This window comes from Sardina pilchardus, chromosome 6, assembly GCF_963854185.1.
Source record: "Sardina pilchardus chromosome 6, fSarPil1.1, whole genome shotgun sequence".
Taxonomy (NCBI): Eukaryota; Metazoa; Chordata; class Actinopteri; order Clupeiformes; family Clupeidae; genus Sardina; species Sardina pilchardus.
The window spans coordinates 32,255,491-32,273,823 of record NC_084999.1 but is presented as its reverse complement, the minus strand read 5'-3'; the positions used below and the strand labels follow the sequence as shown (position 1 = coordinate 32,273,823).

General features: G+C 45.9%; 2 protein-coding genes across 4 annotated transcripts in view; one reads left to right on the top strand and one right to left on the bottom strand.

Moving 5' to 3' along the window:
- Positions 1-525: 525 nt before the first annotated feature.
- Positions 526-11,807, bottom strand: znf384b (zinc finger protein 384 b). 3 transcript variants are annotated; one of them, XM_062539486.1, is made up of 11 exons: positions 11,583-11,807; positions 10,287-10,354; positions 9,383-9,635; positions 8,484-8,606; positions 7,858-8,021; positions 7,630-7,706; positions 6,372-6,596; positions 4,399-4,566; positions 4,055-4,133; positions 3,531-3,689; positions 526-2,442 (listed from the first exon to the last, which is right to left on the bottom strand). In XM_062539486.1, the coding sequence occupies exons 2-11, from the start codon at positions 10,350-10,352 to the stop codon at positions 2,017-2,019; spliced, it is 1,740 nt and encodes a 579-aa protein (XP_062395470.1). In that variant the 5' UTR covers positions 10,353-10,354; positions 11,583-11,807; the 3' UTR covers positions 526-2,016. The 3 variants fall into 3 exon arrangements, with proteins under 3 accessions (XP_062395470.1, XP_062395471.1, XP_062395472.1); XM_062539487.1 differs by lacking the exon at positions 11,583-11,807 and adding an exon at positions 10,463-11,545; XM_062539488.1 differs by lacking the exon at positions 6,372-6,596 and having other exon boundaries at positions 11,583-11,805.
- A 551-nt stretch (positions 11,808-12,358) lies between these two features.
- The window catches only part of si:ch211-154o6.3 (uncharacterized protein LOC563854 homolog), an 8,755-nt gene continuing 2,780 nt past the window's right edge, over positions 12,359-18,333 (top strand). The window contains exons 1-9 of the mRNA XM_062539485.1: positions 12,359-12,639; positions 14,556-14,671; positions 15,070-15,236; positions 15,456-15,579; positions 15,825-15,946; positions 16,407-16,493; positions 16,855-16,944; positions 17,519-17,607; positions 17,973-18,219. Of these exons, the coding sequence (XP_062395469.1) occupies positions 12,550-12,639; positions 14,556-14,671; positions 15,070-15,236; positions 15,456-15,579; positions 15,825-15,946; positions 16,407-16,493; positions 16,855-16,944; positions 17,519-17,607; positions 17,973-18,219 (1,132 nt within the window). The 5' untranslated portion in view covers positions 12,359-12,549. The remainder of the gene's footprint in view (positions 12,640-14,555; positions 14,672-15,069; positions 15,237-15,455; positions 15,580-15,824; positions 15,947-16,406; positions 16,494-16,854; positions 16,945-17,518; positions 17,608-17,972; positions 18,220-18,333) is intronic.

The window sequence follows — 18,333 nt, the reverse complement described above, 5'->3', positions numbered from 1 at the left end:
TCTACAGTGGACATGCAAATATACTCCTGCTTCAGGCACAGCCGATACCTTTTCACAGTGGACGTGACTGACATTCCCATAGTGAAGTTCAATGGAGTAATCAATAGTTCTATAATTAACTGTCCACACGGGTCCTCGTACTGTGTGAGGTTGGGACTAGACACCAACTTCAGAAAACAAAGCACCAGCCAACTATTTTTCATTAATGTCAAAGGATAAGTCTGTTTGTTTCAAAAATGTATTCCTCCACATATTTCAGCCTACATTAGGAGCAGTGAAAATACATTTCCCCAATATTTAAGTACACTGTGAACTTTGCCATTTTATTGCAAACGAAAATGTGCTTGTATCACGCCCTCCCTCACCGTTATCAATTAAGATGCGTTTTGTGACTCCATCCTTCCTGAAGTGTAGCCTACATTAGCTTAATTACTTGGTTATAGTTATAGAGGCTGATAGCATTGCATTGCAAAATGTTAGACAGGCAATGTGTGCTTATTCCAATCCATATAAGAGCAACATCCATTACAGTGGGAATCCTTTTATTGTTTTGATGGGGTAAACACTCTGGTTCATCATTCTACTATGCTGGGTGCATAAAGTACAATATAATAGTAGGTACGTTTTGCAATAATATATAACAGTGATAATAAGAATACAATTTTTTTTGTTTTTTAAAAAAGAGACAACTAAATACTAGAGCATTACATACAGCACCAACCAGCAAATCACATTCCAACCCCACGAGTTAGAAGGGATTAACAGGGTGTCCAGATTTCTTTTCCCAAACATGTTAAACATGTTCATGTTAAATGATGACTTTCCCTTCACGCACACAGGCACGCACGCACACACATTCACACAAACACATATATGTATATATATTTATATATACTTTAGAAACTGTCCCCTCCCCCCCAAAAAGCAACAAAAACAAACAGACATACATCCCTTTTTAAAAAGAAACGAAGTATGTGGATACTTTACATGATACATACCAGGGACCTTACAAAAATGTGATGCAACAACCATAATAAAACTGAAGGTAGATATAAATTGAGCACAGTCCGTAGTAAAGTATGAAAAGTTACTTTCACAGAGAGCATAAGTAGTGTATCGGCACTGATATGGCTTTTGCCATCGAAAGGGAAGCCTTTCAAGGAAGATCTTCAGCATACAAAATGTAGACAAAAAGGGAGAAACTCCTCTACTCTTTTGGATAGTTTCATTCACACTATCACACCATCACTGTCCAGATTCCATTCCAAGGTCATTGTTTCCACAGTCTTTGTCTTTTTCCATAGTTTCAATTGTTAAAATTTGATGCATAGACAAAGTCCTGAATTTTTAAAAGGCATTGGGATTCAAATTCTCAAATCTCAGTGAGCTTTATCTGCTTTAGAGGAGCACAGTCCTGAAGGACCACTAACAGTGGAACACCCCTGTGGGGGTTAGCCACCAAGACTCCAGCACTCTGCCTGGTCTTCTTCTGGCAAGACTGCAACACATATTCTAAGGTGTGACATGAGACTGTGACTGCGACCGTTCTAATCCTAGACTCCATCCCTTTCTGAGGCACCTCTTGATGTCACTTGATGATATTGCTTGCTAGATAACCAGACCAGTCTTGAGGAGCCCTCGCGTGTAAAAGATAAAATAAGACCATTATTTATATCGGAGAAATCTGCATTATTACAGGCCTACGCTTCGATCAAAAATTCAATTTAGCTTCACTTGAATTAAAGCTGTAGAAACAACAACTAGGGCAGCTTGCTTATCATCTTTAGGGTGAAGACAGAGAAGTTGGAGAGCCCTTCCATCTATTCACCGCTGAGATGTCGAATCCTCTGAAAATGCAAAAAAAAAAAAAACCTCAAACGACATTCCCAGAGGTATCCTCCTGAACATGTGCACGAGTAGACACTGTCCATAAGACCGAATGAAACCCTCGGCGTTATGCCGGTGCTTTAGTGCTGTCTAGCTCCGTCTCCTTCTCTCGGTTCTCCTCCACCTGCTCTAGGAGTTGAGGTGCTCCACCTGGATGGTGGAGGTGGCCACAGTGAGGCACAGGTCTTTGTGGGCGGCGAGGCTGGCCACGCTGACAGGCTTGTACTGAATGTCCCCCGCTGCTACAGTCTTGTACTGGTGCAGGTCAAAGGGGCATGGGACACCCTCCACCTGGGGGTAGCTGCCTGGGGTACCGTGGCCGCCCTGGGACTGTCCTCCTCCTCCTCGTCCACCTCCGCCGCTGCCTCCACCGGTGCCTCCGCCTGGTCTGTTGTCGCCTCGGTCACCCCGGTTCTGGGCTCCTCCCCCTGCAGACGAACTGGGGTTCTGGCCCTGGTTCTGGTTGGCGCCGGACTGGGCGTGTTGGGCGACCACCACCGCCGCCGACATGACATCTGGGCTGTGTTTTCGCATGTGTTTCATCAGGTATGTCTCCTAAAGACACAAAAGATAGAAGCGGGAGAGAACAGAAAGTGTTTCAGAAGCAGTCTTCAATGAACACAAGATTAAAGAATCAAGCGGTTCAGCCAAAGGACACAAAGACCAAAACAACCAAATGTGACCCTCCATAGCGAAAACAGTCGCTTGTCACACGATAGTATTTTGAGAAAATCCACAATAAACAAACTTCCAGGTTAAAATGTTGAATTTCACGTTTTCGCATAATTCGACAGTATACCGTCTACAGTTTCATAGCATGAACTCATTTCATGAAAAAACATACGTTTTGACTGTTCAACCTGGTGAAGATTCAACACATAAGCAGTCATTTCCGTTGTCCACAGCGCTTAAAGAGACCCTATGCAACTTTTTCATAGTCATAAAATCGCTTAGAAATCGTTGTTTTGCTTGACTGACCAGTTTTTATCGAAAACAGTAATATTTCCTCCCGCCCCCAGTGTCCCTATCCGCTATTGAAGCCTTGCAGTTTGTGCAGGAGGCGATCGCTCCTTGTTTACATCTGGAAGTCTGAGACGCGTAAGGAACAAGAAGAACCACGCTTGCAATTTATAAATATATACAGCCTATATAATTATGCATAAATACACACGCTTAAGTAGTAAGGGAAGCTCTGCAGAGAAATATGCAAGCATAAAACGAGCGAAACCGAAAAGCGAAACCGAAAACGGAGATGAAATCGCCAATCCTGCATAGTTTCTCTTTAAAAAGTTGATTTCTCCTCTTCTGGCATATCCTGACGGGTGAACCATGTCAACTTTGGATGTGGTTATCTTAGCGACAGTTTCTGTAATACCTTCAATATAAATATCACTAGAAAGCTTATGGCCGTTCGTGTGAGCACAATTTTGTTTTCGCTATGGAGGGTCACAAATGAGGTATTAGTAGATTTAAATGGTAGTGTTTAATTAACTTAAGAAAATGTATGTCCCATTCAGGCCTTTGCAATGTGCAAAACATCACACAACCACATAAATGAACATAGTAACTATTGGATAAACTATGCATGTAAGCATAGCAATGATGGTGTTACTTTAGTAGCAGTTGGGGGCTTGCACACATACCGATGTGTATGTGCGGTTGCACAGGCCACAGGAGTAGAGTTTGGCGTGTTTGACCGTGTGAGTGGACAGGTGCACCTCCAGGCTGGCGGCGTCCGTGTAGCCACGGTTACAGCTGTGGCACTTGAAGGGCTTGTCCTTGTTATGCTGCCGGCGATGCGACTGAGAGCAGTGAAGACAGAGGTAGACAGAGGTAGAGAGAGGTAGAGAGAGAGAGAGAAAGAAAGAGAGAGAGACTCATTAAGATTTAAACATGGTATGGGACTGAGGCACTCCAGGCACTTAAGAGAAGTTTGTTTTGGCGAAGATGATCCATTGAGTGTATTATTCAGGGCCAACGCTGGGATACTTGTGAGGTAACAACGCCTCTAACATTGCAAAAAAATAATACTAACGTAATACATCTAAGACACTCAAGTGTCATTATTCTGATAATAGTTTCAATACAACAGCTTCAAGTGGGTTTGGAAAAGGGCAATTTAACGGTCCCAGGATAAATGATATTATGTAGTTAGTTACAGACTCACCTGTAGATTAGAGAGCTGGGTAAAGGCTTTCTCACAACCAGGATGCACACACTTATACGGCCGGTCACCCGTGTGGATCCTGTACAACACACACACACACACACACACAAACACACACACACACACACACAGTCAGCCTCCGGCCATTGAATCATTTATCACCCATAATGAACAGACTGCAAAAGGAGGAGTTGATTTGTGGAGGACGAGGGATCACATTGAATCACATTGAGGATAGCAGAGAGAGATCGGTGTCTCCAGGACGTGGATAACTAACGAGTCCGACACCAAAACAAAAGAGGGCTCTGCCGAGGGGAGGGCGGCGGGGCTGCTGGTATAATGACCTGTTGTGTTGCTGTAAGTGGCTGAGCTGTCTGAAGGTCTTCTGGCAATAAGAGCAGGCGTAGGGCTTCACACCCGTGTGGATGCGGATGTGCTGGGCCAGGTAGCTGGTGTTGGCAAACGACTTGGTGCAGTGGGGGCACTTGTGTGGCTTGGACTCGGTGTGATTTCTTCAGGAGAGCGCCAGCGGTTCGAGGAGCAAGGAGAGAGAAAAGAGAGATCATGATTTATTCATTTCATCGGACCAGAAACTGTGCTGACAAAATTGAAACCCAAGAGGGCAGCAGACACACGTCAGAACAGGAGCGCGGGCATCGTCCCAGCCCAGAGGTGCCATGTTTACGCAGTGTAATTGCAGGTCATTGGATGCCACTCTATCACGCTGAGAATCATGTTTGAGGAGTGCAGATGCCGAGACAAAAACCCATCAACAATGCATGGTTGCCATGGCAACACCACCCACTCGCTCCCCTCTGTCTGCCTCTGTTTTCTGTCTGCACTGCTCTGTCCCCCCCCCCCCCCCCCCCCCCCTCCTCTCTCTCTTATCTCTGGAAAGGATTCCCCCCCCCCTCTTACACGGCTATAACAATGCCGAATCACTACTGTGGAGCCACAGCTAAATCCCCGGGAAGTAAATAAGTCAGAGGGAGGATTTGGGGGAAGAAGTGGAGAGAAACGGAGTGGAGGAGTGATGAGATGAGGTGAAGAGAGGTGAGATGAGGGGAGGGGAGAGCGCTGGCAGCTGTTGTGGCCAGATGTTTGCCGATGTTTGGCTACGACACAGACTCAAGGACAAGCCTGACTCCAGCTGCACCGGGGCCTGTGCCACGGGTGGGGGATTTCTAGACGCCTCTCATGTCTGACACACAAGTGAAGGACAATCTGCTAGGATTCAAACACTGTCACTATTTGGCAAGACAAACGCCGGGAATAAAAAGCCTAATTTAAAAACCAGCAACGGGGATGCCTATTGTTTACACACAAAGCTTGCCTGGAATGACATGCAATGGTTGAGAGATAGCAGGGGAAGACAGTGAAAGTTGAGAGGGAGACAGAGTTGAGTATGCATGCCAAGAAACGTATTAAACTAAAAGGGAATGTGTGCATAGCTTGAGGGTTAACCTACAATTTCAGCCTTCCAAGACAGGACCTAAATTGATTTCACTATAATTCATTGGCTCGCCTTGGACTGTCTGCTTAATAGTCCAATTTTGGATATGATTTTAAGTGCATTTCAGGGAAATCTTAAGTGAAGGTCATGCAACGAAACAGCAACGAAATTCAAATGCATATCACACTGATCATTCTGATCCGCGTCACTCCCAGACGCACACAGATCACATTTATCCGAGCTACGGTCTCCTCCTTCTATATTCTGCACTCTCTCTGCACGGTAGACCTCTTTTTACATCTGCTTTGAAATGCATTTATTCACACACAGCAACGCACATACACAGAAACACACACAGCGCTCTCACAATATCTCTCACCACAAACAGCATACTGAAACACCACAAATCTAAAGCAGTAGTCCTCAAACCAGACATTTGAATATAAATTTTGTTTACCAATTCAGAGAATCCCCCATTCAGTAGAGAACAATCTCAATAGCCTGAAAATGATTTGAGGAACCCTGCCTTCTACTCCACTCTCCCTCTCCACCCCACCTCACACCATCCACTTCCCAACACCCCTGCCCCCCGAAACACACACACACACACACACACACACACACACACACACACACACACAGACACACAGACACACAGACACACAGACATACACACACACACACACACACACACACACACACACACACACACACACAGACACACAGACACACACACAAACAGTTACATACAGCCTCCCACCCACTCCTCCACTCCACTCCACTCCATTCTACACCCACACGTAAGGCCCGCTCTGGGCGGGGGAGAGAGGAGAGAGGGGCCGTCTCACGGGCAGCCGGCAGTACCGTGTGTGCTGCTGTAAGTGGCTGAGCTGCCTGAACGATTTCTGGCAGTAGGAGCAGGTGTAGGGCTTGGCCCCGCTGTGGATGCGGATGTGCTGCGCCAGGTAGCTGGAGTTGGCGAAGGATTTGGAGCAGTGGGGGCACTTGTGCGGTTTGGCCTCTGTGTGAGACTTTGCGTGGATCTGCATGTCTGACTTACTGAAGAAGGTCACCGCGCACATCCGGCACCTACGGACGAGAGAGACACAGAGACCAGGAGGGAGGGAGGGAGGGAGGGAATGAAGGACGGAAGGGAGTGAACGAAGGAGACAGTGAAAGAAAAGGAAAACGGGAAAAAATGAGAAGGGAGGGACAGCAAGAGATAAAAATGAAGTAGGGAGTGAGGACACAAAGTGTGGGGGGGGGGGGGGGGGAGAGAGGAAAATGATTTATGAGGAGACCAAGGAGAAAGAAAAGAGAAGTAGACAGGATGAAATCACGTTGAGGGGATTGAGTGAGCAGCATAACAAAGGCGGGAGAGGAAAAGGTCAGGGAGGTGTGGATGACAAGGCACAGAGAGAAGAGAGAGGAGGAGGAGGAAGAGGAGGAGGAGGAGAAGAGGTGAGATCTGTGAAAACAAGGCAGCGGCAGCAGGACAAACATGGCAGATGCTGTGTGGAGAGAGAAAGCAGCCGAGAGAAAGAGAGGCGAAGATCACACCAGCGCCGGCACAGAGTTGGTGAGAAAGAGTGATTAAGCCAGTGAGACAGGTGGAGGGAGAGGGGCGGGGGTGAGGGGGCGGGGGGGCGGGGGGGCGGGCTGGGGGTGCTCGTCCTGTGAGCGCAGTGCAAGGTCTGGTTCATGGGGCCATGAGAGATGGAAGGCTTGCGCATGCAGCGATGGTCAGAAGCGTGCGCGCGCAGACACACACAATCACACACACACACACACACACACACACACAGCTTTCCAAGTGCATCTACAACCACACTCATTCTCTCTCTGCACCCCTACGGAAGCGCAAGCGGGTGAGAGCGCGTGTTGTTGCTGTTCCCCTGCCTGTGTCTGCCCTGCCACGGATGCAGCCATGCAATGCAGCGGTGCCAGTGCGCTGAAGCCGAGCTCAGCGGAAGCTTCTAGACATCCCTGGGTCTCGCCCTACTCTAACCTGTGCACATACAGGCATGTGGAGTGCAGGTGTGCAGCCATTCGACCACCTGCACGGTTTGGATGGGAATGCGCGGGGGCTGAGGGGAAGTTTGACCCTCGCGTGTTGCTGTACCTGTACGTCTTGGTCCCGTTCTTCACCGCATGTTCCTCGTCCTCATTGGACAGATCGTAAGGGTCAGATGGGTGATGCTGCAAAACAAAGTTCAAATTGCAACACTTCCATTCATGTATTTCTGCTAAAAAAAATCACCATTACTTCTTTATGGCGTGAAAAACATAACAAATGCTATTAACGTACTGACTAAACATGTTTTGAAAATGGAGACTCATAGAAACACACCTGTCCACCTGCCGCCAGGTGTGCCAAGATCAGTGCCTCGCTGCCTGTGGGCAGCACGTGGCCCGTGGCAGTGGGCCCCACGCGTGACATCTCAGACTTCTTCTTCCTGCCGCGCTTCCCCGGCGTCGGGATGACGATGGGGGCTTGATTGACATCTTTCTTTTCTAGGGGAGTCGGGAGGGGGGGGTTACATAAGCTACAGATCTAGCTAAACTTGTCGGTTGACTCTCTCTGACCATTCAAAATTCAATACTCGATACTCATCACATCAGTATTTAGAGTGCTACTCTGGCACTCAGAGCACAGAGCAACCAGCGCCTCAAAGCAAAGCTGCCGAGTCAAAAGCAGTCACGCTTCTGCGCATGAGGTGAATCTATATGAGGGTTTATGTGATTTAACTGCCCGTCATGGAATGTGCCCAGGGTATTCTAACAGCACACAGTAAATAAAGTCTCTGCCTTTACAGCTCTCGGTAAGACTACATTCTAATGGAGTGTGCTGTGCTGAAGGTTTGAGAACTAATCCAAAAGCCCCAACGTTGGTGGAATCTAAACTGGCAGATGACTGTGTGGGCTCAACATCATATTCACACGAGCAGTCAGAGGCAGGCTGGATGGCACTCTTACCCGAGTTGGGTGGGTGGAGGGCGGACACGATCATGGTGGTGGTGGGGTGGCCCGAGACGAAGGACTGCGAGCAGGAGGCTGGGGAGACGAGCGTGCCCTGAGGGGTGGTGATGACAAAGCCCGCTGGGGACAGAAGGAAGACAGACAGACGGACGGGAATTAATTTGGGAGTGGATGCCAGGAGAATGAGAAGGGAGGGGGTGAAGATACACAAATGAGATAGTGCTGGGAGGGGGAGGTAGAGGAGCTGGTGTGCTCTAAAAAACACACCAAATAGAGAAGCCATTCTGTGAGCTTAAAAGAGTCAGCAAGTATCAAAGGTGAAATACTGTAGTGGCCAGGGCAATTGGGGAAAGAAGAGGCTCAGCTCACAATATCGACTACCTCATAATCCCATTTTTTTGGTTTCAGTATGGTTTCTGTTTAATGAACATTTTGAGCTACAATGAAACTGGGCAAGCATATCTTATAATATTCACCAAATCTTTGCATCAATGTCAGGGTTCCAACACCTTCTTAAATATCAAACTCAAGGATTTTCCAGACAAAATTCAATTTCAAGAACCCAACAAACTCACTAGGATCAATATTAATTACTGTTACAAAATTGAGAATTTTTATAGTGTGAACAAAGAGTATTAACAGAACCTCAGACAACAATTTGTTGCAGGGATGAATTCTTAACACTTCTTTATTGTGCTATATTATAATGATGGCAGACTGTGGTTCCTTGCCTATTCTAAAATAAAGCACATAAACTCAAAATATGCTTCTAATGATCCATGTCTAAGTCGATTTGGAAAAACGTTTTAACCCCCCCTTCAAGGACCCTTCAGCAAACAACTAAGAGAGAGCAAGCAGGTTCTGAAAGCACTCATCCCACTGAAACACACACACACCTGCAGTCATGATGCCGGAGGAGGGCACGGGCACCACGGTGATGTTCTGAGAGGTGTGAGGCGGGTGCAGGTGAGACGACCCCCCTCCCCCACCCTCCTGTTTAGGCACCCGCCCGCCCGCCACGTCCATGGCGACTGAGCCAGGCACGGTGAGCACAGCGGCGGGGTAGTGCGGGCCCGAGTGTGAGAACGGAGAGTTCTTGTCCGGTCCCAGCTGCTCCTTCATCTTGTTCAGAAACATGGCGTTTTCAATCTGAGGGACACAGACACGCGGGTAAGAATGTTATTAATAGGGGTGGGAGTCACGGGTGACCTCGTTATTTGATTTATTCAGGAGTCCTCGATCACAATTTGGCAAGACGATGATTCTTTCATATATCACTATTCTGTGATAGCCTGCCATTTATTCAACTACATTTTCTTTGGTTTTATATAACATTTCAAAGATCTAAAGACATACTATCTAACATCATCCCTTTACATTATCACAGAACTTCTCAAAGATATAAAGTGGACTATGAAAACATTTAATTGACTGAGCTGGAAGAAGGGCTACGAAAAGAAAAGCTTAGCAACTACTGTAAGAGCCCCTGATGTATTGCAAATAATTCTGTTCTATCTGAAAGTATATCTTCCCTTCCCCTAATTCACCAACATCTTCTAAAAATGATCTCTTGTTCTTATTCTAAAAAGGATCACAGTTTCCATTCTTTGCTGGGTCTGAGCTCTTCTACTTATCTGAATTTGCATTGTATAAGTCAAGTTCTCTTAATTCAGTTGACAAGATCATTCTTCCAACACTTTGATCAAGATATTCCTTAACTCTTATTACACTGTAATAATAAGGCACACATTTATTTCATTACATCACTGATTTTGATACAGCAGTGTTTCATTTCTTTACCTGTCCTTGTACAGTAGGAACATGAGACCAGAAGTAGGAGGAGTTAAAATGAGACTCTTCCATCATTCCTGAAAATGACAGATAAGACAGTCACTTATAGATCCACACAAAAAAATCAAACATGACAATACAGTGCCAGGCCTGGACTTGCCTGATGATCAAATACACTAGCCCACCTCTACAACTCCAGAACCCAGAAAAAGCAAGTTCTTCAGACTGTACTGTATATCGAACAGTCTAGCTTCATAAAGCAGGTACAGAGGAGGGATGAATGGGAGAAAATATAGTGGTTCAAATGGGAAAAAAACTAATTATTTACTGTGAAATTCACAGGTGTCGGATTTTGTGTTGGGGTGTGGACGGTAGTGTAAGTTCGAAAATACACCAACACTAGGAGGAGTTGTTTGAGTCATGTGATGAGAAAATTACAGTGGCGATTCAACATATTTGGAATCCTGGTAAAAAAATGGTTTAGAGCGCGCTTCTAAAGAGAAAAGTTACACTACAAACAAAACTGGCAACAATTACATATAATGTAACAACAGCTGCAGCCAGTCACATCATTAGTATGTTTGCAATAGGCGTCTGATGCCATGAAACCCTGAGGTAAAATGATCTGATTCATAACAGCAAATACGTCCAATCTCTTATCAATACTGAAGTTAATTTGCAAGGCACCTAATAGCTTATATCAAATTTCATGCTTGGTAAAAACTGAATTCATTACATCCCGGTTACAGCTTGTATTAAGAGGTGTTAGCCAATGTAACGTACTATTATTTAGCCATTTTGAGGTTAGTGTAAAAATACATATTCTAGATGCACGATTTTTTTGTTTATTCGTATTACTCCGTGTGCAACGGGTACAGGGATTTGATTAATCGAGTTAACGAATAATATGAAAGCAAATATGGAAACGTTTAGACAAAAATCGCGAATCTTGTACATTACACGTTAGCTAGCTAGCTTAATATTTCATTTGTGCAATGTTAGCTAGCATCCAACAATTGCAGCCGATTGTTGTGACATAAAAGCCAATAGCATGTGAACAATACTGCGGGTCAGCCTCTCTACCACTCATCGTCTCTGTGAAAATAAAAAAAGGAAAAAAAACTCGGAGGATGAAAAAAACGAGCAAGCAGGGGGGAAAAAAACTGTCGACGCCGAAAGCCCAATGCTGCGCGAAGCAGCCACACGCAGACTTCCGGCAGACGAGACGGAGAGGAGAGACGGCTGGCGCTTGCAGCATAAATTAACAGCAAAATAAGTATTAAGTGAGAAATTAGACACTATTACCGGTGCTGAAGACGCCTTTTCCCTCCCCGGGGATCCCTCGGGTCGGGACAGTTCGGAAACTTCGTCCAAATCTTCCCAAATCTAAAATTCCAAACGGGTTTTTCTTCGCTGATTTTTTTCTATTTTTTTTCTTTTCTTCTACGGAGCTACCCGACCTGTCTACGACACACTTCCTTCGAATAAGGTCGAGAGGCAGAACGGCCGTGCGCTTGTCTTGATGTCATTTCCGACAAGTGAGGTCTAATCGGCCCTTGAATTTGGAAATAAAAGAATGGATCAAGAACATAATTTGTATCATCTGAACATTACATATATAAGGGATATGATGACAAAACGTCTCATTGTGCTCATACATCATTTGTCACACATTTTCCTCTCCATGTTAGTTAAAAATAGTTAAACCATGGCATGCTATGCATTCACTTGGTATATTATAAAATGCATACGGTATGGGTAATAATACAAATTGGAGATATATGAAGACATAAAACACCACTTTGAAGACATAAAGAACTAAATTAAACTCTATATCTAAAAATACACAATGTTTTAGTGGATCACATTTTAAAAGGAAGCATCATAACACCAGAAAGAATAGAAAGCTACACTGCAAGTTTATATACTGCTTTTTTCCTCCACTCGGTGACGCCAGAGAATTACTAATTGTTACAGCCTAATTTATAAAACCATGTCAAAGTAGCGTTTGGTTACTCTTATTTCCTTTGAGTGAGGTCAATAATGCGTATAGCATTTCCGGTGAGTGAGGTCGTCTTGTGAACACCCACGACACGTAGGCTGTGAAGTCCCATAAAATACAATGATTAATGGTTGTATTCGTCGTTATTCGTGCCTATTTCATATATACATATGACAATTATTATAGGGATTATAGATTTGATTCGGTTCCTATCGTAAGGAGTTTTGAATAGAAGTAATTTAATTGAATGAGAATAGTAAACCGAAATAGATGGGGGAGGTGAGGAAACTGCACAAGAAGTTGAGACAGATTGAGAATCTGGAGATCAAGGCTTCTCTTACAACAGAGGAGAGAGTTAAGGTACAGACACAAACTCTATGTTTTTTTTTTAAATTTATATTTGCTGCCCCATTAACTCATCGTAATGTTTCGGTCGACTCCGTGCAGATTTCCCTAGGGGAGCAGCTGTTATGCCAGTGCCACCGAAATGATCCCTCAGGATAGCCTGCTATTGGTTGAGCCTACATGTAGGCTATTTCCTCACACTATTTCGGTTGTCAGTGATGCTATTGTAGTCTTGTCAGACTAACGTCAAAGTATTAACTTTCACTATGCCTACCCCCAAACGACCTGCCAATATTTTAGTTCTATTTTAGTTAGCAAGCTTGCACAATAGGCTTTATAGCCTATAAGAATGGCAAAAGCTGCAAAATTCTCCTACTCCTGCTGCCTTGTTAGACTCAGCATGGCTACTACTGTACACTAATAGACACAACATATATTTGTACAGACATAATGAAAATAATAATAATAAAATAATAATTAACTAATAATAAGCAATAATTCTTCGGCTGTATGACCTGCATGCCTGCTCTTTGGAGAATTATGTTAATTGGTCAAGGGGTTGTTGAGGGAGGGCCATGGCAAAACCTTCAGCTTCTGCCACTGGAGGTGCTCCATTTGTGGGTCATTGTCCTGCTGTAGAAGGCAGCATCCTCTTTTTTACAGGTGTGATCTTTGATTGCAGATATTTAATTTGATTCTTCCCTCTACCAGTGAAACGTTCACCATGTGTGGTTTTAAGACAAGACCCATACATGATGATCCACCTGGTCATGCAGTAGGGGACTTAGGCCAGTTGGGGACATAGGCCTATTATTTTTTGACTAAAGTTGTTTGGAAAAAAAGTTGGGTTTCAACTTCATCAATCGTCATGACTTTCCAAAACTCAAAAGTTTTTTTTAGATGCAAATGCAGCAGACTTCTGTTGTAAGTCATTTTGGTTTAGTTCTTGGTCTTCCAGACATTAGCTTGACCTTCACTGTTCTGTGAGCTGCAGTTTCTTAATTGTACAGTTACCTGAACAGTCTCTTTTACCCTCTTTCATCCTTCTTTTCCTTTGTTGACATCAATTATTTTAATTTTCAGAGTGGTAGGCAGCTGCTTAGAGTAACCCATGGTTGCTGGCTGTGAACAAGCTGTTGCCCTAACAAGCCTAAGCCTAATTAAGGTCTGAGACTTTGGTAAAAGTTATCTGACAGCTTGAATCTCTTGGGGGTGTCCATGCTTTTGCATGGTGCTCCTTTCCTTTTTTCACTCTAGAATTGACCAATATTAAAATGTTGCATTGCATGATACTTATTGGAAATGTCATCTACTCACTCAATTGGTGCCCATACTGTGCCCGAATACAGTATATAGTACATACATGTAGTGTAGAGTTATTATGCTATGTAATCTAAAAAATATATACAGGAAGGAAGTGTCTATACACTTCCACAGTGTATACCATAATTTCCCGACTATAAACCGAGGTTCATACATTGATTTTGCCAAATGAGCCACCTATGAGGTTAATACACGGGAGCGCACTATAGGCTATAGTTATGCATTTCTTTTTTTGTGCATTTGTTTCTGAGTCAGTGGGCTGTTGGGCACTGTGGTTAATACATGGTTGTGTTTAATACATGTTTTTTTTCTTCCGTATAACACTGCGCTGCGGTTTATGCACAATGTGGCTAATACTGTATGCAGAAAATGACAGTGTATAGAAATAATACTGTGTAGCCCATATATATTTTAAAAAGAACAGTGGTTTTGATTTTGTGTTATTTTCTAGACATTTACTGTAGCTTTTAATCAGGGACTTCCGCAAACTTTGTAGATCTCTTGTGTGTCCAGCACACTGTGCGTCTCTGTTTGTTATTGTTTGTCTGCACGTGGTGGAGATACGTAGATAGTGGAATACCCTCTGTCTGTCCATCCCTGTCTCACAGGTCTCAAAAAAGGCGGAGCTTCGCGCCAGATTGGCTGAGCTGCTGCTGCAACTTTCTGGCCCCCAGCAAACCCAAAGCATTGTGGGAAAGAGGAGTGAGGAGATGAAGAGACAAGTGTAAGAGTTATCCGCCGAGGCTTGTTTGGAGGGGAGGCATAACTCTCCCGTACAGCAAACATAATCCACCCCCAGGCCTCCTCCATTCACGTCTCGCCAGTATCGATTAAAGAGGGCCACGCTTCTGAAATATTGCAAACGCTCGCTGCAGGAGCCACAGCACAAATAAGTGCAGCTTATGTGGTCGAAAGTCTGTTTACGAAATATTGCTGTTTTATTATTATATGTATACAAAAAAAAAATGGAAAAGATGTAGGTTTAGAGTGAAATTTGCAGATTAGATAGATAGATAGATAGATAGATAGATAGATACATTTACATCCACATGCACATGTTGCCAATCATTATTGTAAGATTCTTGTTTTGAATCTAGTTTTGTTGGCTTTTCTCGCCTCAAGGGTGGAGAATCCTGCGGCTCCCTCTGTCCAGTCACCCGCTCCCAAGATGCCCAGAGCTGCAAGCCCAGAAACAGGAAATGGACAGGAGGAAGGGGAGTCGGAAGAAGAACCAGATTCACAAGCCATTCCTGCCTCAACAGAAACCAGCAGCCGGCAACAACAAGAAGGTCTCGTGTTAACCATGTACAATAGCACTCGACAAACGCAAACCATCTGCCGCTACTGATAGCATTCACTTTGAAGACGACCCTCTATAATCTGCCCATGGGCCACTTTTGAATCTAATTTGCATGCGGTAAATTGGGATTATTCCAGTACTTGTGAGTTCAGAGAGACAACCTCAAAGCTTTCCATGTTCATTTCAACGCGTCACTCTCATGTTTCAGAATCAGAATTTTCAACCCTCAAAGCATCCTGGGAAGCGACGAGATTTCGGCTTCGAACTCTCGAGGGTCACAGTGACATAATCACTTGCGTGATTGCCGTGGACAACCTTGTGATCTCTGGCAGGTACTCCGAATGGAACGAGACGCAGATTTGTTCACTGTTACTTTTCTGTATTATCCTGCCTGCTGGTATAAAAAAAAGTTTGTTAATTTATCACCCATCCTCTTATTTTTCCTCCCTCTCTATATATTCTCTTTCATTTCCCTCCGGTCCTCCTCTTCCTCCTCTGTCCATTTCCACCCCCACATTTTATTGCTCACCCTCCACCCCTCCCTCTCTCTCTCCCTCTCTCTCTTTTTCCCTTCAAGCCGCGATACCACGGTGAAAGTGTGGCATGTTCCCACGGCAACAGAGCAGCGCAATCTGGGGGGTCACACTGGTGGAGTCACCTGTCTCTGTGCCCCCCCTCCAGAGTTCTGCAGGAGGATGGGTATTCTTTTATTGCGCACTATTATTTCAACGCTCTCGCATTGTCTTTACAAAGCCATTCAGTGGACAGCGATGCATTCATGCATGAATCACTCATGTACCTGTGAGGGCTCATTAATGTGTCTAGTGCCTCACGTGACTGTAAACAGTCAAAGCCTCTTGACTGAGTTAGCCCTCATGGACACATCTGAATACAGCGGTCACCACTCAGTCCTGTTTCTCTTTTATCTCCCTCTCTCTCTCTCTCTCTCTCTCCTCCGTGTCCTCCCCTCATGTCTGTCATGTTCGTGCTAACCTTGCTCTTCTCTCTAATTTGTTCACCCCTGTACTCTGCTGCCAACCTTCTCCTGTCCTCTGCCCACTTCTCATGCGCCCTCTTCCTCCTTCCTTCCTTCCTGTCGTCTCCTCCTCTTCCCCTCCTCCTCCTCCTCCCCTCTGCTGTCTGTCTGTCTTCCACTCAGCACGGTTCCTGGACCTCAGTGAAAAGGAGAGATTCATCCTCAGTGGCGCCGCTGACTGCTGCGTGAGAATCTGGGTGCTCAGTTCAGGTATGTTGTGTTGCGCACACACAAACACCCCCCCCCCCTCCTCCCTCAAAACCCCACCACGAGAGAGGGAGCCGAGAGATTTGTCTCCCAAGGGCCAGCAGCGACACAAGCAAACAAACAAACAAACAAACACGTAAAACAAACACCAGCAGCTTGAAATATGACACTCGTTGGCAATGGATCAAGCGCTCCCAAACGAGGCGTCTGATCGTGCCCCAGATTGAGCTGCTCCTCTGACAGCTCCGCGGGCGCCACATGCCGTAGCAGCGTGGGCCGGCGCCGGGCCAAGGGAGCGGCGGGTGGGGGGGGGGGGGGGAATGGCCAGTCTAACCTGTGTGCTCCTGCTGTGGACTGTCTTTAGGCCAATGTGTCAAATCCATCTACACCTTCAACGCTGTGACAGCCATCTGCTTCATTCCCGAGGGACACGGATATATCATCACTGGATCAGGTGAGACAGACTCTGTGTGTGTGTGTGTGTGTGTGTGTGTGTGTGTGTGTGTGTGTGTGTGTCTGTGTGTGTCTGTGTGTGTCTGTGTGTGTCTGTGTATGTGCTTGAGCATGTTTGTGACAAAGAGAGAGACAGCTAAAGAATGAGCGAGAGCTTTATTTATTTCATTACTCAGAGGGTGGCCAGATCACAAAGACAGACGATGAAAAGGTGTGTAGTGTTGTTGTGGGGAGGAAGCACTTGTTAGGTGAAGTGTTAACACATTCTGATTGCAATGGCGGTGAATAGACTATGTGAGACAGAATGCATGCATCCTGGCAACAGAGGTGTGTGTATGTGTATGTATGTATATGTATATATGTGTGTGTGTGTGTGTGTGTGTGTGTGTGTGTGTGTGTGTGTGTGTTTGTGTGTGTGATTGTCTGTGAAAGTGCCGCTGGGGGGGAAAAAAGCAGGCCAAACCTGTTACAGGGCATGATGGGAAGTGACAGTCAGAGCTACACTGCTCAGGTGTGTGCTAATTCCTGCCCCAGCTGTCAGCTGACGTTAGCATCATCCTCCGCTCTGCTCCTAGATGGAGGCAAGGTCCAGGCGTGGAGCTGGCAGTCCATGGAGAACTGTCAATCAGTCAACGCGCACGAGGAGGCCGTCACCGCCCTACAGGTGGGGAAACGATGCAGCGACTGCCAGCCTTTCTGGCTCACTTGTCTTGAAGGACCTTCCCTTCCTCCTCTCCCAGGAAACTTTTCAGGCAGCCAAGTATCGAACCAGCTCATTCCACTGTAATGGTTCACTCTAGTTCAATTTGGGGCAAAAAGAGAGATATTGAATTTGCGAATGGCAGCGGAATTGAAAAAGGGGGAAGAAAAAATAAAAAAACGCAAATTGCTAGGTGGGCAGCGCGGGATTGCCCCACTCAATCAGCAGCGTGGCCTCTCTAGTGCAGTATAATGCTGAGTTACAGTGGCGCAGAGTGACTCTAACCGAATAACAAGTTCTCCTCTCCCGGCGCGTCCCGTCCTCCACAGTCCCAGGGTCCCCTGGTGTTCAGCGGCTCGGCGGACGGCGGCCTGTGCGTGTGGGAGGTGCGCGCGTCCTCGCACGGGAGCCCCCTGCAGCGGCTCCAGGAGTGGGGGCCCTCGGTGACGGGCTGCGGCGGCACCCAGGCGGGTCACGGGGGGTCACACCGCGGGCACCTGGCGCTCAGCCCGCGCGGCGACCGCGTCTTCATGGCCAGCGGCAGAGCCAGCATCCGGGTCCTGGACTGGAGGAGGGGTGAGTCACATACACCACAAGGCCTAGCCATCAGCCACTTTACTGGACCGCTTTGCTCTTCTCTCCTTGAAGAGCTCTGTATGCTCTTCAATGGGAGGCCTATGTGCATGGCTG